The sequence below is a fragment of the Myotis daubentonii genome, chromosome 6 (assembly GCF_963259705.1).
Source record: "Myotis daubentonii chromosome 6, mMyoDau2.1, whole genome shotgun sequence".
Lineage (NCBI taxonomy): Eukaryota > Metazoa > Chordata > Mammalia > Chiroptera > Vespertilionidae > Myotis > Myotis daubentonii.
The window spans coordinates 44,516,372-44,542,137 of NC_081845.1; the positions used below are offsets into that span (position 1 = coordinate 44,516,372).

At 37.7% G+C, this 25,766-nt stretch overlaps 1 protein-coding gene across 3 annotated transcripts in view; it reads left to right on the plus strand.

Moving 5' to 3' along the window:
• ASCC3 (activating signal cointegrator 1 complex subunit 3) overlaps nt 1–25,766 on the plus strand; it is a 259,219-nt gene that overhangs the window by 176,818 nt on the left and 56,635 nt on the right. For all 3 annotated transcript variants that reach the window (XM_059700849.1, XM_059700848.1, XM_059700847.1), the window contains 3 exons: nt 4,446–4,571; nt 16,073–16,184; nt 16,380–16,514. In XM_059700849.1, the coding sequence (XP_059556832.1) occupies nt 4,446–4,571; nt 16,073–16,184; nt 16,380–16,514 (373 nt within the window). The remainder of the gene's footprint in view (nt 1–4,445; nt 4,572–16,072; nt 16,185–16,379; nt 16,515–25,766) is intronic.

The window sequence follows — 25,766 nt, forward strand, 5'->3', positions numbered from 1 at the left end:
ATTTTTGTGGTTACATTTTATTCGCTAAAAAACAGTAAAACTAGTTCAAAAGATTATTTGAAATGAAACTGAATATAAAATCTCTTTAAGACAACATTCAATTGTAATGTTAATTTTTAAAACTTTTTAGCCCTGGCTGCTATGACTCAGTTTGTTGGACAACATCCTATCCACCTAAAGGTTGCCAGTTCAATTCCTGGTCAGGTCACATGTCCAGGTTGCAGGCTTAATCCCCAGTCAATGTTTTGCTCTCACATCGATGTCTCTCTCTCTCTCTCTCTCTCTCTCTCTCTCTCTCTCTCTCTCTCTCTCTCTCTCTCCTTATCTCTCTTTCTCTCTCCCCCACCCCTTTTTCATTCTCCCTTCCCCACTCTCTCAAAATCAATAAAAATATTTTTTAAAAAAATAAAAATATTTTTAAAAGAAGTGGTATAGTACAGTGTTCAGTTGCATGTACTCTGGAGCCAGACAATCTGCACTCCACCGCTTGCTTGATATTGAACAAGTTACTTAATTCCTCAGTGCCTTATCTGTAAAATGGGAGATGATCGCTTTAGTAGCTGTTTCATAGGATACTTGTAATGATCAAATGTATAGTTCTTGGAACAGTGTCTATTGCATAATAAGTGATTAATAAGGGATTAGATTGGTGTGCATCTTTGGGGTATCCTATATAATAAAAGCCTAATATGCAAATCAACTGAACGGCGGAACACCCGCGGAATGACTGGTTGCTATGACGTTCACTGACCACCAAGAGGCAGGCGCTCAATGCAGTACACTCAGGCCAGCCAAGGTGGGTGCCATTGGGGGGGCCCCCCCTCATCACTCCACAGAGGGAGGCGACCGGCGGTGGTGGCAGGCGGGGCTGGCAAGCAGGTGGGACCAGGCCGGCCCAGGCGGGTACCAGTGGGGGCTCCCCGATCACCTGGCAGGTTGCCCCACAGATCAGCCCTGAATGCCGGCCAGGCCTAGGGACCCTACCTGTGCACGAATTGCATGCACCAGGCCTCTAGTGTTTTATATTTATACTGGAAACTAGGGACCCAGTACACTAATTCATGCACCTTGAAAGGAACTGTGGGCCACAAGGCTGTGGTGGCACAGGGGTGGGTCTCAGCCCATCCTCTGTGCCCCCACCTGACCCCTCCCGCTGCTGCCACTCCCACATGCTGTTGGTGCTGGCCCCGTTTGCACTCCCAGTCCCCTGTCTGCCAGCAGCCCTGCTCCTGCTGCTGCCACTCTCACACACAGACGGTGCCAGCCCTGCTCATAACCACTGATGGCATGGAGCAATTGGGTGCAAAAGAGGCCAGCGACATCAGCGGGTGCAAGCGGCAGCTGCTGCCCTGATCTCCCCTCAGGAGCAGGGGGAGGTGGAGAAGCTCTCAGGGGTGATTGGGGCTGGCAGCCACCACTTGCACCCACTGACAGCACAAAGCTATAGGGACTGGTGCCAGGCACTGGCAGCGGGTGCGAGCAGCAGCTCCAGCGCTGGCTGCAGGTGTGAGCGATGGGTGGGACCGCGGTGCGCAGGAGCAAAAAATTTTCAGTAACCACCAGAGGCTCGCCCCAACGACAGTGACCGGCATACCACCTTGGTCTGGTGCCCCCACTCACCTCCTCCATCATCCCGCCGCAGCCGACGCCTGCCATGTTCCAGGCTCTGCCGCCTGCTGCCATCGCCCACCATGTTCCCTGCACTCCCCCTGGTGGTCATTGCACGTCATAGCGACCAGTTGTTTGGTTGTTCCGCCATTCGGTCTATTTACATATTAGCCTTTTATTATATAGGAATAGAGGCCCAGTGCACATATTCGTGCATGGGTGGGGTCCAGCCGGCCTGGCACCAATCAGGGTGGATTGGGGTGGGCCTTTTGGGAGGAGGAGACGGCGGGAGGTTGGTCAGCAGGCCCTGCCTTTGATTTGTGTGGGGGGTCGATCGGTTGTGGGGCCGACCGTGGGGTGGGGCTGTGGGCAGTGCCCCTGCCCCTGAATGGGGTTAGGGGTGCTGATCAGGGGTGGAGCTGGCTGCAGGGAGGGGCCACAGACCAATCGGGGTGGTGGGGGCCCATCGGGGATAGGGGTGGTTGCGGGGAGGGGCTACAGGAGGGTGACCGGCTGGCCCCGCCCTCTGATCAGGCAGGTTCTCTGGCCACAGTGGGCATCATAGTGACTGGTCGTTCTGGTCATTAGCTGGCTTTTTATTTTTATAGTTATTGTTTTTTATTCTGTTATTAATTCCACTATAAATTTCTATAAATGTTCATTTCTATAAATTTGAAAAATGTGAAAATATTAAATAAATATTGTGGCATATAGGTTATGGTGTACTTAGAGAAAATTTATGACCATAAATGTATAAATTTAAAAAGAATGAAAACTCACTTATCTTAGCATCTATTGCAAGAATTTAGAAAAAAATAGCAAATTGAACTCAAAGAAAGAACATAAGAAAAATAAGAACAAGAATTAATGAATTGAAACCAAACATAATACATTAGAAAAAAATTAAACAATGCCAAAAGTTGGTTCTTTGAAGAGAAGAATAAAATTGATAAACCTTTAAGTTCGATCAAGAAAAAGAAAGTGAAGGAACAAAGTGTATCAGGAATCAAAGCATACTATAGACAATAAAAAAAAGGTATTATGAAAAACTTTATGCAAATGATTTTTAAAATTTGTATCAAATGGTAAAATTTCTTTTTAAAATCTTACTAAAACTGACACAAAATGAAATAGAATACCTAAATAATCTCTTATCAATCAAAGCAATTGAATATGAGCCCTGGCTGGGTGGCTCAGTTAGTTGGAGTGTTGTCATGTACATCAGAAGGTTGTGGGTTTAATTCCTAGTCACGGCATAATCCTAGGTTGTGGATTCTATCCCAGTTGGGTTGCATATGAGAGGCAACTTATTGATGTTTCTCTCTCACATAGATCTTTCATGGTCTCCTTCCCCGCCCTTCCTCTTTCTTTAAAAATCAATAATTTATTCCATAAATGGAAAGATGACTTATTACTTGAAAAGAAAATAATATAATTTACCACAGTAGCAGGAAAATAATCATTATTACCTTATAGATATATAAAACCATTTGATAAAATTACACACCAATCTATAATAATAAAAGGGTAATATGCCAATTAGGCTGGGCATCCTTTTTGATGTCATTCAGGATATCCTTCTAGACAAAGCCAGGACTGGAGGGAAGCTAGCCTGGGTCCCGGGTGCCTGTGGGCTGCTGGAGGGAAGCCAGCCTTGGTCCCGGGTGCCTGCGGGCGGCCAGAGGGAAACCAGCCCGGGTCCCAGGTCCCAGGTGCCAAAGGGAAGCTGGTGCCAGCAGCCGGGGACAGGAAGACCTACTCTTGCACGAATTTCGTGCTTTGGGTCTCTATTCATAATAAAAACTGTTAGCAAATAGGAATGTAAGTAATGTCCTTAATCTGCTAAAGAATGTCTACAAAAAAGTTTTTACATCAGTAAAAATTTAAAAATTTTAATTTTGTACCTTGATGATTATTAGTGTGTTACTATTCCAGAGTATTCCATAGTTTATATATTAATTTCTGTATTAATGAACATTTAGAGAGTTTCCAATTTTTTCCTCTTACATATAATGTTGCAGTGAAGTATTTTGCTTTTCTATCATAACATATAAATGTTTCTCTAGCAGACAATAATGGAAAAGTGAAATTGCTAAGTCATGATGACTGTTCAGATAAATATTGCCAAATTGCCCTCCAAATTGACTATATGGATTTATACTCACTCTGCCACTGATATGGAGTAATAGAGCAACTTGTTTTTTATTCAATTTATTATGGCCATTTTCTCATATCCTTAAAACATCCTTAGCTAAAACGATTTTTAATATCGGCATATTGTTCCATATATCACATAATTTACTTATTTTTTTTCTTTAGTTGGACATTACTTTTCTATAAGAAAATAAAATGAACATTTTGTTATTCCTGTCTTTCAACACATCTGGTCATTTTTTTGTATACTTAACACAGTACAATTATGTCATCTATTACTAGGAACTTAATATTTACTGAATGAATGAAGGTAATATCTTTTCTCTGTCATAACTTTTATGTCTGTCTTGCCAAACATCCTTTTATCTGCCTCAGTATTATCCCTTACTTAGTCCTATATGCCATAACCTACCCTTCCATGCTCTCCAAGCTATGTCTTCTGTTGCCTGCTCTTACCTTGGCTCTCAGCTGCTGCTCCTGAAAGTTACTAGCTCTATTCCTGTCAGTCTGTGCTTATTTCCATCTTGCAATTCATTTCCCCTAAATCATATACAAAATATATAAATCATACAAAACACAGTATTTTGTATCTGGGAACATAACACCTGAGTCTTGACTGTGCGAGATAAAGTGTGCTTCATTTAATGTTCATGTGTGTTTCCCATGTCTTGTTCACCATGTAGTTTATTAGGAGTGCTGTCGGACCATTTAAATGCGGAGATTGCTGGTGGGACAATAACATCTAAGCAAGATGCAATGGATTATATCACCTGGACTTACTTTTTCCGACGTCTTATCATGAACCCCAGGTAAGCACAGGGCATTGTTTATTTCTGTTTTGCACTGAAAGAAAATTATGTTTGAAAGTAATAATCTCTAAGTTCAGGTACACAACAAAAAGTCAGAACTTTGGACATTCTAGATGTGTGAATTTGCCCAGAGAACCAAATGATGTCTCTGATATGATCACAGTGTATTATGACATATTAGAAAATGAATAATTGCATGAATATATTTCTTAGCTTATTTTAATTAATTTAGAATACCCTCAAGGACTTTGCCCTGTAATTAGGGAGACAACTGAAGTAATTAAGAAAGATGTTAAACTTACATGGTAGTGATTGACTTTAGTACAGCTGGAATTCAAAGAAGATTGAAGCTTGTAAACACATAGGAAAAAAAAAGAATTTGTGAGTCATTTGTAAGGGTCAATAAGGACCCAGCAAGAGAATTAGTGAGCTCACCATTTAGCACTGCAAATTTTCATAGTAAGTGGATCATAAAATTAGAATTATGGAATTGTATAATGAAGTAGACTTTACAGTATTCTAGTTAACCTTCTTGTTTGGTATTGAAGAAAGGGAAACTGGAAACTTAAAGTGACTTTCTGGGGATCCCGTAACTACTTTGTGATAAAGCCAGGACTTAAAACCTAAGCTTGTTGACTTACCACTCTTTGTTTCTTTAGTGTGTAACCATAGATATATTCATTTTTTAGATCATAAGAATAGAGGCAATTAATGTGTTAGAAGGAGCTTTGAATTTGGAATCAGAACAATAATTCTTGTTTCAGCACCACCCTTTACTAATTGCAGCTTTGAGTCACTTTGCCTCTCAGCTTCACTTTCTTGATCTGGAAAGTGAGTAATAGCCTACCTCACAGGGCCATGTTGAGAATACAATGCACGAATTAAAGTCTAAGTTCAGTATTAATTATGAAGAATATAATTAATGTTGATTAATGTGCTGTTTTTCCTGTACTCCCTTCCAATTGCTTTATTGACCTATACCAGTGATTTTCAACAGGTGGGCCCCAAGAATTTTTAAAACATTCAATACCTGACTAATAAGTCAAGGGCACTGATCTCTTTTCCCTTAGATTGTCCAAAAAAAATGACAACAACCAACATAACAATAGCTATCGTGTCAATGAATCAGAATTATACTTTTTTTTTTTCCAGTCAGATCAGCAAATGACATTTTAGAGAAATAAATATTGGTCAGTTATTTTTCTAGAATGTCCTTAAGTTTGTATTCAACTTAAGCATCCTCATCCCTAAATTCAAGTTTTTTCTTTTTCTTTTTTAGACAAAACACTGTAAAGTGATGTCATGCTCTTCTCAGTGTATAATATTAAGAAATTTTTCTCTACTATCCCATCTATATTTAAAATATCATCAGATGTAAAAGACCCCAAACTATGTTATTCCAGTCTGCTCTCAATCAATTTACAATCTCATTTTTCCACCTGCCTTCTGAATATTGTCAGGTAGTCTTCCCACCATCATATCAAACTCAACATGTCTAAAACGGAATTAATCATATATCAAAATTCTCTTATAATCTAACTTTCTTACTCTTGTTAATGTTATTATCCTGCATCCATTTACCTTGACTTCCAACTTAAAGTTACTTTTTAGATTTTCTCTTCCTTATTTTCTTAGTTCTCCAACTGTTTGACCTGCTTTTAGTCTAACCCCAGTCTAGCCTAATTTGCAAACTGTCAGATGGTATTGATCAGAAATTGAATGTATTATATTGGAGGTGGGAACTAGATAAAGTTTAGTTAGCAGACATAGAAAGCATTCAGTCTTTCAATTCAGATAATGAGTAGGAGAGTGAACAGTTTACATTTTCAACTGTGAGAGCGAGATGAGCCAAGAGCACAGTGGGAGACATCAATTGGAATAGGGATCCCACTGAGAGGGAACTAAAGTTGGCATCTCTCCCTGTTGCTCTGGTTACAAACTGCCTTATATTTAATAGTATTATGGTGAGAAAAATCTTCATGCAACTGTAATAAACAGTACTAATTAGGGGCAGAACAAGAAGCTTGGGGGTTAGCACAGTGGACAAAGATGAAATCTTGAGGGTTATTACTGAAAAAATTATATTGAGCCTCTGAGCCAAAAAATGTCTTGGGTATTGATGACTTAAGGAGCTTCCTGCTCATATGGGTGTAGCCCATGTAAATAAGTGAGTTTTCCTTCATTCCCATTGCCTCACCTTCTATATTGATGGCCATCTTTGCTAGGAGGAAATTGTGGAGTGAGAGTCAGAAGGATATATCATCCTGATGCATCGGCTTAGGGCACTTAGTTGTGGCAGCTGCTTTTCCTGCTCTCTCACTGCTCCAAATGAATGTTGAGTATTTATCTCCCTCCACCACAGGCAAAGGGGCCAGGTTAGATCAGAGGAGACATTAACCCACACCAAGTGAAATTCCTCTCACTTTCGCACTTTTGCTATCACTCTTCTTCCTGCATGAGTGCCCTCTCAAGCCCTTATACCCAATCAAGCTTTAACAGTCTTTAAAGTCTGGTCATCTGTTAGTGAATACGCTTCAATTAATTTCAGGGGGTGGTGGCTTATTCACTCTTTACCATCTATATCAAGAGTTCCAGTTCTTTTAGTAGCCACCTATACATATTTTGAGATACCTGGCCAATTAAAGGACAAAGAATTGCACGTTTAGATATATTTTTTAATATTATCTATCGCAGTGGTTCTCAACTTGGCTGCACATTAGAATCACCTGGGAATCTTTTTGAAATCCTGAGTCCTGGGCCTCATCCTCCGGAAATTGTTTCTTTGTTATGGGGTGGGGCCACAGCATTAGTAACAAAGAAACAGAATTAAAACTTTATTGTGGGGAGCCGCTACAGTGTTTTGGGCAGGTTCAAGCCTTGGACTGATGAGAGGGCACAGTCCTCTCATTGCCATGTGCAAGTCCCAGCTTGTAGGGCAGGACCTTCCCAGCACAATTATAGCCAACAGCTGTGGTTGTAAGCTTGAACCTATGATCCAAAACACCTGGCCCCACGTGCCTGAGTAATGTAGGCTTGATAGAGTTCAAGTGCATGTAGTTGAATAAGATTGAAACCCAGGAGAATGTTGTAAACATCTTGGTCACACCCTTACTTTGCCTCGTAGCTTCTGCTATAAAATAAAGGCATGGCTGTGGGCGTGGTCGCTGTCTCTCAGAGAAGCAGCATCCCACGAGACCCGGCTTTCATTCTCTTGTCTGTCTTTTCTAAGCCTTTCAGCTGCCCCCACTCAGGTTCACCCTTGCCTGTGCTGGCGTGGCACACTTTATAAAGAGATGCCTCCATGCTCCCAGGCAGGTTCCTGCCTCAAACCCCGCCCTTACAGGGAACAGCTCCAGGAAACAGCTTGGGGGAGGGCGCAGCCATTGCCAAGACAGCCCCTGCAGGACTGACTTCCTTCGGCTTGTCATGTTTCTGATGGTCGTGATGAACACCACCCAGGGTTTTTATATAAGTAGATAAGTCATGTTAATTATAATCATAAATGTTATAAATGATTCAAACTTTCTTGTTGAAACAAATTTTCTAGATTCATTTTTCTAAATTCAGCTAAACAATTTATAAGCAACATGTCAAATAAAATGATATAAAAAAGTTAAAAATTAAGGATTAAAGGAAGATATGAAGGAGAATAATAAAGAGAAAGTAATAGCTGAAGAATTAAATCAGACGAAATGAAATTTAAGGCAAAAAATTTAAAAAGACAGAAGAATGGCTCATATTGATAGCAAGCTCAATCATTACAAAATTATAGTAGTTTACAAATTTTTACATAACTAAAAATATAGCATCAAAATATATAAAGCAACAAGTGATTGAAATTTAAGACAGTAACTAAATTACAGTCATATTGAAAGATTGTCAGTTTATATTCTTATGTGTGTGATATGTATATGCAACTATATATGCATATAAAGATACATATTTATATTAATAAATGTATGTAGACACGCACATATACACATTCATTTGGTCAACTATATATTAACACATGTACTGGGGCATCATGACATATACTATATTCTAAATTGAGTTCTGGAATCAATTTGTATGTTCAGTTTTACTCTCTGTTTTCCCTTGAGAAAGCTTTCAAATATTTCTGGAACAAAAAATGTTGTGGTAGTTTCAGCTGTCCCTGCAACCACTTTCATTATTTCTGTCATTATTACTGCTGCATAATCCGAACATAAAAAAACATGGTGTGGTAACAAATGACTTCCCAGTACTGACAGTTATAGCAGCAGCATTTCAATGCTGATGAAAAATTTCCCAGCGAGATCGCTGGCCAGGTTTACATAAACCAAACAGGAAATGGCTGCCACTATTCCCATTAAATCCAAACTGTTTGGTGTAACTTTATCTGTGTTTTACATTACAGTAAAATCTCTTTTCTTCTCAACTGTTGAAATTTTATCCTTTTCAAGGTTGGAAAAAGATAACTTGAGGTTGCATATGTGATATTCTTGTTTGTCTTTGATAAGATCTTTCAAAGATAATTTTTTGAAGTTGTTTCACTTTTTGATTGTTTAAATTTAATGAACTTTGTAAATTTTTATGGTAGGGAGAGGTTTGTTATGGCTTTTTCCCAATGGACTGCTAATACAAGTTAGCCTGTCTAGCCCATGTGCTAGATGCTGTCAGTATCAAACTGCCTTTGACTTTCACACCTCTCAGGGGACTAGTAATTGTTGTGTTCAAACAGCCTGTAATTGTGATCCCGCTGGCTTTCTCAGTATGCTCCTGGCTATTAGAATCATTAAACAACTCAGCACCTGTTAACAGCATTGTAAATATTCAACCCTGCTTGTGTGCAGGTTGAGTCCAATATAGAGAAATCTTATAGAGCTCAGCCTCATAAATTAGAGCTTCTGACAAGTCAATTATTGTGAAACTGGATTTCTCCATGAAATAAATGAAATAGCATGCTGACAGAAAGGTAGGCTGTCTGTTTATGGCAAAGAAAGGATAATGACTTGATGATTCAATGCACTGAGCAGGAAAAAACCTTATATTCTTTATCCCGAATTAAACAGTTGTGTTAATATTTCTGTTTAAATAAAGAGTGAATTATAAATTGTGTACTGTGGCGAGTGCACCATGAACACAGACCTTTTTACTTAGCTGTTGCATGCTTTTTTCAAGTTAGTAAAGTGATTGTTGAAATTACATCTAATGTTTTAAGCTAAACGATAATTATTTAGGCTAGAAATTATTCAATGACTGAAAAGTACACGTGATAGAAATGAAGGCCATTTGATGCTACTAATAAAGATCATGTAGATATAAACTCCATCCTTTATTCACAAAAAAAGTGTCAAAATTTTCTGCCTCTCAAATTTTGTTACCTAAAAAATGACTTCATTTACATTTATTTGTATTATTTAACAGCGTCTTGTAAATTGTATGTCTAAAAAATCTTTTATAAGTATTTGAAAATTCTCTATGTATCTTTAGAATCTCAGTTGAAATACTAACGAAGAATACTTGGTGTAAATCAGTAAAATTATATAATTATATCATTAACAAAAATAGATGCATTTTAGTATTTGTGGAGACAAGTATTTTAATTACTGAGATTTTACTATTATATTCTTGTATAATATTTTAATTAACATTTTCTGTTTTTAAAAGTTGTCATTTTTTAAAAATAAATAAAAGATATCACTCATGCCAGAATGCCTGAAGAAAACAATTTTAGGGATTTCTAAATTCTAGATAACCCCCAGATATTGTAAAGATAAAAGTGTTAATATTGAATACATTTTATGTCAGTTCAGTTACTAAAACTGAAATTTGTATTTCTTATGCAAAGCAATAAAAATGTTGGTGAGTGCATCCAAAATGAACTATATTAAGAAATATCAATGGAAGCTTTTTAAGTTATTCTGCTCAAAAAACTTGTTAATTTTTAGCGAGTTAGATTATAGATATTTTAATCCTAGAGGCCTGGTGCACAAAATTTGTGCATAGGTAGGTCTGTAGGCCTAGCCAGCAATCAGGGCCAATTGGGGTCTTCCTTCCCTCAGCTGCCAGTTGCCGGCTGGGGCCTGTCTTCCCCAGCTGCCGGCCCAGGCCTTCCTTCATTACGCTCCGCCCCGTGGTGCTCAGTGCACATCATAGCGAGCAGTCAAACTCCCAGTCGGTCAAACTCCCAAGGGGACAATTTGCATATTAGCCTTTTATTATATAGGATAGTCATCAGGTAATTTGTTTTATTCTCAGAGGCATGATTTTAATTGATTATTTGTGTAATTTATTTTCAATGTTTAAGAAATGTTTACCCTAACTGTACGTAATCTGGATAAAAGCTAGAAATTAGTATAAAAATTTTTCCAATATACTTAAATAAACATGAGAAGGGGCATTAGGCCATCAAAAGGTATCTTGTAATACATAAAACAGTGAATAAAAAAATGTAAGAAAAAGCCTAGAATTTTTAAAGGAAAGTTTTTATTAATGGTTTTGAATATTATTTGTATATGTACCAGATTTATTTATTAGGTCATAAAATGGTAAAGTTAGCATTCCAGTTATATTTATAGGGGAATGGCATATGGTAGCAACATCCATGATTTCTTTTTCAAATAGCATGATAGATAAATTTATAGATAAAAAATGGAATTTTTAACTTTTTTTCATGATATTTTCATAATGTCTTCTTTCTATAATTTTAATAGCTTGATTCTTGCTCTATAAATGGTACTATTTATTCAGTGTCCTGGGTACATTTCCACTAGTTTTTTCAACTTAGAAATAACTTTTTATCAATTATATTTTTGTTCAGACATCTGAAAAAGTGTTGGAAATTTTATAGCCTTATCAAGCCAAATGAAAGTGAAATACAGTGGTACCCCCTTTATCCATGGGAGATATGTTCCAAGACCCTCTAGTACAGTGGTTCTCAACCTTCCTAATGCCACTACCCTTTAATAAAGTTCCTCATGTTGTGGTGATCCCCAACCATAAAATTATTTGCATTGCTACTTCATAACTACAATTTTGCTACTGTTATGAATCATAATGTAAATATCTGATATGCAGGATGTATTTTCATTGTTAAAAATTGAACATAATTAAAGCATAGTGATTAATCCCCAAAACAATATGTAATTATATATGTGTTTTCCGATGGTCTTAGGCGACCTCTGTGAAAGGGTCATTCGACCTCCCAAAGGGGTCGCGACCCACAGGTTGGGAACCTCTGCTCTAGTAGATGCCTGAAACCAGGCATAAAGTTTAATTTATAAATTAGGCACAGTAATAGATTACCAATAACTAATGATGAACAGTTATAACAATATACAGAATTAAAAGTTATGTGAAAGTGTTCAGTTGTTTCAGGGGATTTCTTGCTTTAGTCTTTGTACAGGCTCTGTGCTTTCTGGCACAACACATTGCTATCAGTTAGAACTCATTATCTCTTCATGTCTGCCACCCACAAATTTAATTAATGCCTTTTCTGTCTTAACTAAGCACTTATAAGTACTTAGTTACTTGTAAGTACTTAGGTACAGTACAAGTGGCCTTAACTTTTGCAGTTTGAGGTGTAACAGCAAAACTAGCAAAATTTCTTTTTACTTCACAATTTCAAGGGTACTAAATTTGTTCTTATCACAGATCATAGCATCCTCAGTATATGATTTTTTTTCCTTTGCTTATTAAGTCAAGAATTTTTACCTTTTCCCTTACACAGTGGTTCTCAACCTTGGCTGCACATTAGAATCACCTGGGAATCTTTTTAAAATCCTGATTTCTGGGCCTCATCCTCCGGAAATTGTTTCTTTGTTATGGGGTTTGGCCACAACATTAGTAACAAAGTAACAGAATTTCTGGAGGATGAGGCCCAGAAATCAGGATTTTAAAAAGATTCCCAGGTGATTCTAATGTGCAACCAAGGTTGAGGACCACTGCCTTAAAGGTAGCATTTATAGCTTCTCTTTGGCATATATGAATTGCCAGGATCATATAAATTCCCGTCATATGCTTGGCGGGAGGCGGGGTGCGGGGAGGGGAGGGCATCATTAAGTAAAATAACTTACCTGAACACAAGTACTGCAGTGTGTGACAGTTGATCTGATAACCAACATGGCTATTAAGTGACTAAGTGCAGGTAGGGTATACAGAGTAGATAAAGGGATGGTTCACTACCCAAGTGGGACTTATCAGAGTGGTGCCACATTTCATCAGGCTTCTTAGAGTAGTGCACAATTTAAAACTTATGAATTATTTCTGGAATTTTCCATGTAATATTTTCAGACTGCAGTTGACCATGGGTAACTGAAACCTTGGAAAAGAAACTGAATACGGGAGCTACTGTATTCAGTAAGCTACCGTGTGCAGAAAGTTTGGCTGATAAATTTCATTTGTTGAGAAAAAATGAAAGACAAAATGTATGACTGCAACTTGAACATGTAGAGGTTAAGGGCACTAATCCCTGTGTAGTAAACTGTGTATAATTTTTGACTCACCAATTTAACTACTAGTAGCCTATTTTTGACCAGAAGTCTTACCTGTCACATTATTGTCAATTAACACATATTTTATGTTAAATGGATTATATACTGTATTTTTACAGTAAAGTAAGCTAGAGAAAAGAAAATCTTGAGGAAGAGAAATACATTTACAATATTTGTTGCAAAAAAACCCATATGTAAGTGGACCCAGGCAGTTCAAACCTGTGTTGTTCAAAATCAACTATAATTTGGAATGGCTTTGAGGGGTCCATGTCTCTGATGGGGCATTGAATATCCAATATTTTTATTTTCACCTCTAAATAGAATGCATTATTCTAACTAAATACTTCAGTATAAAGGAAATAATATTTTCTAATGATTTCTAATGTTGGTTTTTCACTTTCAGATATGCCTGGTTCAATGAAAGTTTGTACATTGTGTTCAAATTAATGACAGCATTGGTTTCAATACGTATCTAATCTGTTCATTGATAAATATTGCTTTATTCTAAAGTTGGTAATTTCTCCACAGACTAAAATTAAAAGTAACAATTTTTATAAAAATTAAAATTCTTAGCATATGATTTACAGTTATTTTCCCAAATAAATAGCTGTTATAATACTTACTCAGTAGAAACTCTCATATTTGGTTGTATACCTAACCATTTGTGCTAACTTCTTTTTCTAATGAAAAAATATTCTGCCATGATTTAAAAACTGCTTTGTGTATTTTAAAATAAATTTTATAGTATATTAACCTCAAATCCTTCCCTTTGAAGAAAGAAAAAATTACTGTATTGTGATTTTCTTTAGGCCTCTCCCATTTGAGATCATTATCACTTGATTCACAAGCCACTTGCTTTCCTAGTCCTTTATAGATGCAAACCCTAGTTTCCTAGTCCTGGGGGTTCAGTGATGAGTCTCTTCTCTGAGGCCACTGTCCACTCCTGATTTGGATGGAGGTAGAGCATATAAATTCCTTATGCCAACCAGCAAGTAGAAGTCTGTCGTGACTGTGGGGGCAGTCCCTCGCCTTCAGGATCTATTCCCAGACACAGATTTCTAGTGATTTTAGGGATTTACCAAAAACCCCAGGAGTTACTGAGAAAGACATTCAGATGAACGGCATGTCCTTAGACTTTTTACTTGGAGAATATAGAGAGTCGAACCTATGTTTTCTTATACAGAAACTTAGTTAGACTGCCTATTATTAGCCTGATGATGTCCTTTCCAATCTTTAGGATGACAATTATTCCTCAAGCATTAGGAGAATAGTCATTGACTAAATTTCCTAAAAGAACTGATCTACCACTCAAATCAGTAGTTCTTTGAGTTTTATAAATTTGCTGGCTTTTTATATATATACTGGAGGCCCGGTGCACCAATTCATGCACGGTCGGGGTCCCTCAGCCTGGCCAGCGATCAGGACTGATCAGGGCCATCTCGCCCATTCTCAGTCGGGGCCGATCAGGGCCAGCTGGCTGGGGGGAGGGACCACAGGAGGTGGGCCAGCCAAGGGAGGTTGGCTGTGGGAGTGCACTGACCACCAGGAGGCAGCTCCTGCATTGAGCATCTGCCCCCTGGTGGTCAGTGTGTGTCATAGTGACTGGTCATTTGGTCGACTGGTCATAATGGTCACCTAGGCTTTTATATAGAGAGAAAACTTTATGTTTATACTTATATGTAATATGCTTCTCATCCTTTCTAAATCTAGTACATAAGTTTGTTGGCTGTAAAAGTATACACTGAAGTAAGGCTAGTTTTAACACCGAAAAGTTAGTATATTTTTTTCTGGGTTTTGTTTTGTTTTTTTTTGAGGGGGTGATCATTTTTAAAATAATTTTTAATTATGGTTGATGTACAATATTATATTAGTTTCAGGTGATTAGACCCAGTGATTAGACATTTATATAACTTATGAAGTGATCACCCCAATATTTCAAATACCAATCTGACACCATCATAGTTATTACAATATTATGGACTATATTCCCTATGCTGTACTCTACATCCCCATAACTATTCTGTAACTACCAATTTGTGCTTCTTAATTCCTTTACTTTTTTCATCCTCCAAACCTCCTTACCATCTCACAATCGTCAAGGTGTTCTCTATATCTATGAGTCTGTTTCTGTTCTTGTTCATTTATTTTGCTTTTTGGATTCTCCATATAAGTGAAGTCATATGACATCTGTCTTTCTTTGTCTGGCTTATTTCACTGAGCATAATATCCTCTAGGTCCATCCATGTTGTTGCAGGTGGCAAGATTTCATTCTTTTTTATGGCTGAGTCATATTCTATTGTATATATATATATGTACCACTTCTTTATCCAATCATCTGTTGATGGACACTTAGGTTGCTTCCATATTTTGGCTATTATAAATAATGCTGCAGTGATTATAGGCATGTATATGTCTTCTTGATGTACTACTTTGGTTTTCTTCAGATAAATACCCAGAAGTGGAATTGCTGGGTCCTTCTTTGTCTCTTATTTGTTATAGCTTTTGTTTTAAAGTCTGTTTTGTCTGGTATAAGTATTGCTATCCCAGCTTTTTTTGTTATGCTTTGTTTCTAATTTTCATGAGCTATCTTTTTCCATCCCTTTATTTTTAGCCTGTGTGTGTCTTTCGATCTGAAGTGGGTCTCTTGTATTCAGCACTCATAAGGGGGTTTTCTTATCCATTCAGCCATCATGTGTCTTTTGATTGGAGCATGGAAAGTTAGTATATTTTTAATATGATGTTGAACTTTATCTGCTTATTTTACGTATTTTTAATGTCTCGTCATTGTTCATCAGTGTCAACAAACCTTAGTATGGGAATATTGATCTGTAAAATGGAAATGGTATTCGCAATTGCTTTATTTATTTGAATTGCTATAAATGTAATTGGATTGATTTGTTGTTTTTTGAAGTTCTGAAAAGAGCTATGTGAAATTAAACAATAGTTTTAATAGAAAATTAAATTTCTACACTATCATTAATGTATTATAATATAACATGTAGCCTTGAAACCTTGCTTATTTTCTAGCTACTACAATTTGAGCGATGTGAGCCATGATTCTGTGAACAAGTTTCTGTCCTTTCTGATTGAGAAGTCCCTGGTGGAATTGGAACATTCCTATTGTATTGAAATTGGAGAGGTATGACTCAGTCACATACATTTCAATTGAAAGTTTGCCTAGCTTTTTAACAATAGGGCTTTTGCTTCTAAAGATGACCAAAAAGTTTAACAAAATTGTTACAATATCAACTGCAGTATGAATTATTGATTTTATAAATATATGCCCTTCTGTTGTACTTCTTGTTTATGTCACTTTATCTTTTATTTGAAATAGGATAATCGGAGCATTGAACCTTTGGCATACGGCCGAATTGCCTCTTATTACTATTTGAAGCACCAAACAGTTAAAATGTTTAAGGAGCGTTTGAAACCCGAATGCAGTACTGAAGAACTGCTTTCAATCCTAAGTGTGAGTTTGATGTTATTGCTGCATTGTTCTTTAACATAAAGAGATTATATTTTATGTATTCCATACCTTCTCTTAAATTCTTGCCATCCAGTTCCCCTTTAAATTTGTAGAAACTATTTATGAAGTCCTTTCATCTGTCAAACAAGATCACTAAAGCAGCATATCTGGACCCAGTTCCCCATAGATAAGGTGACCACATAATTTATCATCTAAACTTGGATCTTTCTATGAATGGAATAGGGTGCTATTAATATCAAGATAATAGGTATAAACTGGGCCATCCTTAGCAACTAGGTGATCACCCTGTCCTTCAAGATAAAAGCTCAGGACCATTGTCGTTCTTCTCCAATTAATTCACTAATTCTGCGCTAGTTCACTTACTTAGTAGGTTTTTCCTACCACTCCTATTGCTCTATTATTTTTAATAGACTTTAATATCCCATTAACCAGTCATTCTGGTTATTCCAGTCGTTCGGTCGTAACAGGCGCGTAGGCTTTTATAGATAGATAGATAGATAGCTAGATAGCTAGATAGCTAGATAGATATAGATATCTAATATAATAAAAGAGAAACATGCAAATTGACCATACCTTCGCTATGCCTTAAGCCACACCCACCAGCCAATCAGAGTGTCTATATGCAAATTAACCAAACCAAGATGGCGGCCAGCAGCCACAGAGCTGGAGTAAGCAGGAGGCTTGGTTGCCCCGGCGATGGAGGAAGCCAAGCTTCCCGCCTGCCCTGGCCACTGTGGCCTCTGGTAAAGGCAACAAAGTTTCAATTATAGAAGATAAATAAACCCCAAATACCTGCTTCCAGCCACCCTCCACTGGGAGCTTGGGTGGCTGGGGGCTGTGGCCAATCTGAAAATGACCCACAGCCCCTCACCCATGCTGGCCAGGCACTCCAACAGGGACCCCCACCCTAAAGGGGTTGTGGCCAGTCTGAAAATGGTCCTCATCCCCTCACCCAGGCTGGCCAGGCACCCCAGCGGGACCCCAACCCTGATCCGGGACACCCTTCAGGGCAAATCAGCCAGCCTCCACCCATGCACCAGGCATATAATAAAAGGGTAATATGCAAATTGACCCTAACAGCAGAACGACTTGGAATGACTGGTCACTATGACACACACTCACCACCAGGGGGCAGACGCTCAATGCAGGAGCTGTCCCCTGGTGGTCAGTGCACTCCCACAGGGGGAACTCTGCTCAGCCACAAGCCAGGCTGACGGCTGCCACCACAGCAGTGATGGCGGGAGCCTCTCCCACCTCCTCAGCAACGCTAAGGATGTCTGACTGCAGCTTAGGCCTGGTCCTTGCAGGCAAGTGGACATCCCCTGAGGGCTCCTGGACTGCAAGAGTGATGTCTGACTGCAAGCTTAGGCCCGCTCCTCCGGGGAGGACATCCACATGCCAGAAGGTGGACATCCCCCGTGGGGTCCCAGACTGCAAGGGGGCACAGGCTGGGCTGAGGGACGCCCACCTGAATGCACAAATTTTTGTGCACTGGGCCTCTAGTTATATTAATGATAGTGTAGAAATTATGTTTTTTAATATTTTTTGGTCATGTGATTATATTGCAGTGTGATTATTGCTAGCACAGAGGAAAAAATCTAGACAGTACCCATAAAATTTGGTAAGAATATTAAAACATTGAGCCACTTTCAACAAGCATTTAAAAATACATAAACTTATTATTTCTCTTCAGTTGACATAAAAACATAGTTTTAAATGATAATCTCTCTGAGTTTTATATATTTGTATCTAATAATTAGTACCTTTTTTAGACCTTTCTTTTCTTTAGAGAAGATTTAGTTTAGAATTTCATATTTGGCCATAGAGTTGTTTTTCCTTTATTTAAATGAATTGGAATTCTTACTCTTTATCTACTCATTTTGTACATTACTTTCAACTTTTCTAGAATTAGAATTTCTTTTTGAGTAGGGATATAATTTTATTGCAGTATGTACCAGAAAAGGCATTTTCCTTAAAGAAAAATTTTAATCAGATCATCCATTTCATAGTATGCTTCCTTTCACAGTGTTTTTGACACTATAGACTTCCTTTTAACACAGTGTTTCTAGCAGAAGGTTGTCGGGTTTGATAAAAAATTTCATACATTAGGTACATTTATACCATATTTTATGAATTCTTCCCTTTTTGTTCTTTTCCTTTGTCATTTGGATGGTTGGGGTTAGCCTTGTATTTTGCAGATTTATATTGACAATATCACGCTTTGAACCAAACGATGGAGGCAACAGGAAATGTCTAAAGATGAAAACTAAACTCTTCCAAATAGTAAGGAGCTATGCTAAATGAAATTGACTTATTATCTTAAGCAGATACTGAAGCATGCATAAATTAGATATTTTTATCCTTAATATATTACTCTATTTGTCCATATTAAATTTCATCAGTTACATTTCTACCCACAGACCATATATTGATTCATCTAAAAATATTTATTTTGTGCCTACAATGTGTGAGGCTATAGGGGCCAGAGATAGAAGATAGAGAACATTATTGACAAACTGTGTGTGTGTGTGTGTGTGTGTGTGTGTGTGTGTGTGTGTGTGTTAATACATACATAAAGTATGGGCCATGGTGATAATATATAAAACACTTGGGTGTTGTTACTAGCTGAGGTCACCATCTCTGTATGATGCTCTGAGAATGGCAGCAGGATGTTGCCGCCCATCATCAAAAACAGTCTCCGAAAACAAAACAGGTTATAGTATTCTGTCCTTCATATTAATTTTCCCTATGCAGGAGATTTGCTATATACATTTCTCCTGGCCCCACATCAAAAGAACATCATAGAGAACGTTTGAGTGGGTCCAAGTGAGCTACTCAAATGATAGAAGGTATGTGAATAGGGCGTTTCGGTCTGGAAAGGCAAAGGCTTTGAATCAGTGTGACTGAAATCCAAATAATGAACTGTATGAATGGGGCCCTCTTTAGATCTTGAACAGAGTAACTTTTTCAATTAGTAGGAAGTTCCATCTGATCCTGCAAGTAATAAACTCAGAGAATTTATTACTTCAATTGATGGATATAATATAGGCCAAAAAAGATAGATTCAGAAAGGGCTGGAATGAATTTATTAATGGTAAAACCACTAAAGAACTAAAAGAAGATAGAACTGTACCTGTCATGTTTGGTGTGATAGATGATGACCAATTCCATTACAGATCAGGGAAGGCAGGGATTACTGTTAGACCTTTGCGGCATGGTTTTTTTTCTCATGGCCCTCTAAATACTTGGAATATTTTTGTCTTTCAGAATATTGGGAGGGTCTCATTTCTTTAAATGTGGCAGTCTGTTATACTTAGAGGTACTAATTCCTATTGATTATTACTCTATTATACAGGGTAGGACAAAAGTAGGTTTATAGTTTGTATGAAAAATAATGCAATAATTAATAAATAATAATATGGTTGGGGGGGTCAATTGGGGAAAAAGGAGACATATGTAAAAGTTAAGACAATAAAAAAACTAAAAAAAAAAAAAAGAATAAACTCTGTTTCACATACAACTATAAACCTACTTTTCCCCCCACCCTATATGTAAATCTTTATTTCAGTCAACACTGGGGTGGGGGTGAATACACCCCACTAATGTCTTTTTGTTAGTAACAGCTCTTTTGAGACTTCTCTTTTTACTTTCTCCTAAAAAATAGAATTGTTTCTGACTTATACTTTTAGATGCCATTGCTTTTCAATGACAGTAAAATACTATATTCTGGGTATAAGGTCAAAGACTTTATTGAGACTATCTCTATTTACTAATGTTACTCTATAATAGTAACCCATTTATTTAAATCTTGTCTTAATATATCTATTAGATAATAATAACCACTAGCTTTTACTGAGTACCTATTATACAGGCACTTTAGTATGCATTATTTGTAGACATCAAACAACCCTTCATGGTAAATGTTAATATATAGAAAACAAAATTGCAGTTTGATGAAATTAATTAAGTTTTACAGGTTCTATAGAAAGTAGCTTTTTAGACCTCTTTGCTTTTATACCTTCCTTCCTCTCCTAGACATATTTTATCCTTTTCCTATGATTTAATTCCAACTGTAAAAAAAAAACATTTAAAACATTGAAATGGAAGGGTATATACTTTTAACAGGTCAATCAAGAAGCAGGGTTACTTTTAAAATTATGTATGACCTTATAGATAATAATTATAGTTATTAAATGCAGATGTTAATTACTGGCAAATGATTATTTCATCATTCCTTATTGAAAACATATATTTTAAATTTTAAACAATGTGATGCTATTTGGAAAGGTTAGACATTTTATAACAACTCTTGCCAAATTTTTCTAGCACCATGAATTAATAAGCTTTATAATTAAGGCAGCTGCTTCACACTTCTATTTTTAACCAGTGACATTACATCTGCCTTGCTCCATTGATGCCCTCCTCCTACTTACAGAAGCATTTAGCAGTTTTGGCAACAGGGATTACATGGCATAGAGTAAGTAGTCTAATTAGATACAAGTGAAAATCCAGAGGGAAAAGGACATTTAAAAAGTAATTTGAAGAATCTCTTAACGATGTTGGCACTGAAAGCCTAAGTCTAGATGAGAGAGTGCCTGTCGTCATGGCAAACAAGAACTGTGATTTGATGTGCTCAGTGGGCAGTAATAGAAAGGAAAAGTTCGAGAAAATTTATTTGAACAGATTGTTCAGAGGATAGTTGCTATAGTATTAATACCTTTAGAAAGTGTGCTCCAAATATATTCTGTCTCTAGAATTTTCCAAAAAACAATTTTTAAAGACATACTTGGTTGTTATGGTACCTGTGACTACATAGAAATAGGAGGTTATATGTAAAAACCAATTTGAAAAATTGTGAAAATGTTATTTTTCCACAAATTCTTGGATATTGACTTTAAAAAGTATAAGTTTTGTGTGCTAATATAAAATAGAAACATTCCAAATTGAGAAAAGGACCAGAGCAATAAGATTTTCACATATCAGTAAATTTCTAAGTTTAGCAGTTCTCTCTAGTGCTTTCTTGAAAAGCACACTGATTCTTTGCTCTGCCCACATAATAGAACATTTTTCAGTAATATAGCATTTTTAGTCCTCAAATTTTGTCCTGTTTGGGGCATAGCTACAAATCTCTTGATGGAAAATTGCAAATGTATCTTTCTTTAAAATGAGATCAGGAAAATAAGCAAGAATTTATATTTTTCAAAAGAGAGAAATTTAAAATGAAGTAAATAAAAAGGACAAGCAGATATGAATGGTATTGGTAGGGGACCCAGCATGTAAAATTAAAGCGTTCATTAAAGGAAAAATGAAAGGAGGGAAAGGTTAACTGAGTGACAGTGAACACTACCAACCTCATGGCCTTGCATTTCCAAATAACCTCCTGACAATTGCAGGATCCCATCTGCTGCTCTTTATCTTCCTGGTAGGGAAACCTGATGGGCTGTCTTCCAGGGTTCCTGAGAAGAGCTTCCTTTACCCTCAGGCTGGGGAGCTGCCTGGCATCTTTGGAGAGGCACAGATGGCAAAATGTCTTGAAAAAAAGTATCTTTCTATTTCTCTTGGTTTCTTTCCCTTGAGACCTTCCCTAGTCATTATTTTTTAGCTTCTTTCTAGCTTTTATCAGCTTTGCACAGCACAGAGGAAACTGAAATACTTTCCTGATAAAAGGCCTCAGTCTCAGACATGTCTGTTGTGATTGGGTAGATTACTTTAAAAAATTTTAAGTTGCTTGTATTCTGATGAGTTTAAAATATGTTTGTTATAGCATCTGAAATTTGTCTTTTTAAATTTCTGACTTTTTTCTTATTACCTTTGACTTCATAAACTGTCCCACAGAATAACAACTGTCAATCACTAGGAGTCTTAAGAAATAATTTTAGATACCAGGGAATGAATAGCTTTAATACTTCTTTCATTATCATCTAGTTTAACTTTCTCATTTTTTCACATAACAAAGACCCAGCCTTGCCCAACTTGCCACAATCAGCATGGAAAAAAAATAAAAACTCAGCTCCCAACAGGGAAAGGGCAGAATTGAGATAAGAATTCATATCATACCAGCCACCTTTTAAATGCCCTTCTCTTTTTCCCTCCTTTGTTGTTTTGTACTTTTCTTTTTCCTCTTCATGCATCTTATTTTGCCCTTCTACTTAAACTTACAAAGCAAGATAAAAAGAGAACATACACACCATTAACTTTCTCAGCCTAAGCTATCTGCAGAAAATACTTTTGACTTGTCAACATTTATTAAGATTTCCTAAGTGTTCTATCCAATATTCCGTGTACTTGAGAGAATACCAAATAAATAGAAGACAGATACATATCTTTTTAAGGACATTTGTGCAAGAGCCCAAAAAGCCTGATAGAAACAAAGGAATGGGCTTGTGCTGAATATGTCTGTCTCTTCTGCTTTTACTGCTTAATATAGCTCTACTTATGCATGGGAAGTGTTTGTTCGCACTTTGGCCTTCAAGGCTAAAGAGCTGCTGACACTGTTCTTCCCAAAAGTCAGAGTTTCCATTTCCAGCCTGGCCTATGGGCAGGATGGGATCACCAACCTCCTGGGCAGTCATATATAACAGCTTTTACAAAGCGAGACTCCAGTTAGGCATTTTTAAATTGCAGATATAATTTTGAAAGGTTTTATATAAATTAAGTTATATTTATAAAACTCTAGGGTAGTTTTATAAATAGGGTTCTCTGCTTTTCAGGGAACCCTATCTTGAATCATCTGACAAAGAAAATCTTTATTAATTTGGTTTTGAAAATAACTTAATATCATAACTATTTGGAATTGTCAGTACACATACAACCACATTGAGGAAGTAAAAATGTAATGAAAATAACATTGAAAATTATTATCTTGCTGGACATAAAAATCTCTCTCCTAAATTCTAGCCATTTGTCACTCCATTTAAAAAGTAAGTGGAGAGTGAACGGAAACTTTAATATTGGATAAAACCTCTGTTTTACAATATAATTTTCATATGCAAGAAATTGGTTTCTTCTCAAAATATTTTTTCATTTCATCCCAATGAAGTTTAAGAACTCAAATTAGTGTTAGGGTCTCATTATATTCATCAAGTGGAGCAGTTCAGAAATCAGTCCTTTTTTTTTTTCTCTCAATTAATAACAGTGATCAAAAGCATTCCAAATGTTCATGGTTCCTGTCTTAAATATTTTCCCAGTACAAATAATGTCAAAACAATATTTAAACTAATACATATATCAGCCTGCTTTTTATTCTCACAAAGCAGCCAAGTAGGAAAATAACTGTGATCATTCTCAATACTTAAAGCCAACTGAATGTATTTCAGTATCGTTTCTGTGGAATAGAGCAAAAGAAAAATTAAATATCCTAATACCCTTCCCAATCCCCAAGTAATGTAATACTGTAGGACCCCAAATAGTAAAAGCAGGGTCCTACAGTATTACATTATTTTTGAAAACATTGAATTTCAAAAGGAAAAAATAATCATAGAAATACTCCTTGGTGCTAAGGGACATATAGCCTTTTAAGTTAACTAGCATGGCAGGCTTTTTCTTTATATAATAATGTATAGAAGCACAATAGAATCACTGTTCTACTGGACAAAACAGTCCTTGGCTCACTCACAGTAAACAGTAGCTATTAGTTAAAATTAGTTAATAATTATTATTATCGAACACATTATATGTATCTCAAGAAGAAGATAGTGATTAACTTAGTTAAAAACTACTGATGTGGACTGCATGAGACCTGAGATTAGTCATTTGACTTGATAAGATAGAGATCCTAAATGTCTTTAAGGGGTAATTTCATTGGCATGATAGGAAGCAAAAGCCTTATTTGAAAGGTCTCAAGAGGGAATGAGTTTTAAGAAAGTAGAGAGAGCAAAGACAGCTAATGCTTACATGGAGCTGGGAAGGTGGGAATGATAGAAATCAATTTCTTTTTTTTTTTTTAAGATTTTATAGCATACTAGAGGCCTGGTGCACAAAAATTTGTGCACTCGGGGGGGGGGGTCCCTCAGGCTGGTCTGGGACCCCTTGGGGGATGACCACCTGCTGGCTTAGGTCCGCTCCCTGGGGAATTGGGCCTAAGTTGGCAGTCAGACATCACTCTGGCAGCCCGGGAGCCCTCAGGGGATGTCCACTTGCCAGTGGGGAGCAGGCCTAAGCTGCTGAGGAGGTGGGAGAGGCTCCTACCACCACCGCTGTACTGGCAGCCGTCAGCCTGGCTTGTGGCTGAGCAGAGCTCCCCCTGTGGGAGTGCACTGACCACCAGGGGGCAGCTCCTGCATTGAACGTCTGCCCCCTGGTGGTCAGTGTGTGTCATAGTGACCAGTCATTCCCAGTCTTTCTGCTGTTAGGGTCAGTTTGCATATTACCTGCTGGGGTCGAACCCCAGCGGGTCCAGGGGTCCCCAAAGGCGTGGACGGAGTCGGCGAAGAAGGTATGACACGGAGACAGCGTTCAGTTGATCAGCAACCCAGCCAGGATCTCTAGCCCGGATCTCCAGAGAGGTTCTGCTTCGGATCTCCAGCGAGGTTCTGTAGCCATGTTCCCTCGCTAGGTTCTCCAGCCAGGTTCTGTCCAGGCTCTCCAGTCAGGTTCAGTGTCCAGGTTCCAGTCAGGTTCTCCTGCCAATCTCTGTAGTCAGGTTCAGTCCAGGATCCCTTGCCATGTTCTCCCACTAGGCTCTATCTCTAGGCTCTGAGGCCAGTCCTTCTCCAGGATCCTCCGGCATGCTCTCTCCAGCAAAGTTCTTCTGTCTCTAGGCTCCGTGTAGGTTCTGTCTTCTTGATTCTGTTCTAAGTTCTGAGTGTTTCTGTCTTGTTACAACTGTATTTATACCAATTGATTCAATCCTATCAATCTCTATTACAAAGGTTAGGGCGTTTCTTATCTCCATTCCAGGGAGAAAAGATTATGTAGTTTAAGCATGATTGTTCGTAGTTAAAGGGATTAATTACCCGCCTGGCACTTAGTTGAGGGGTTTTATTCCCTCCCTAACTTCAGGGGAAAATCCCTACCTGGGGATTCAACCTTTCTCGGAGAGGTGACTTTGGTTAAAACACAGCGCCAAGAAGGTGAGCAAACATATTAAGAACCATATGCCATATATGCCAGGTCCCTTGAAACAGCAAGGATGGACCGGCTCCCGGCAATTACCCTTTTATTATATAGGATAGAGGCCTGGTGCACGGGTGGGGGCCCGCTGGTTTGCGCTGAAGGGTGTCCCGGATCAGGGTG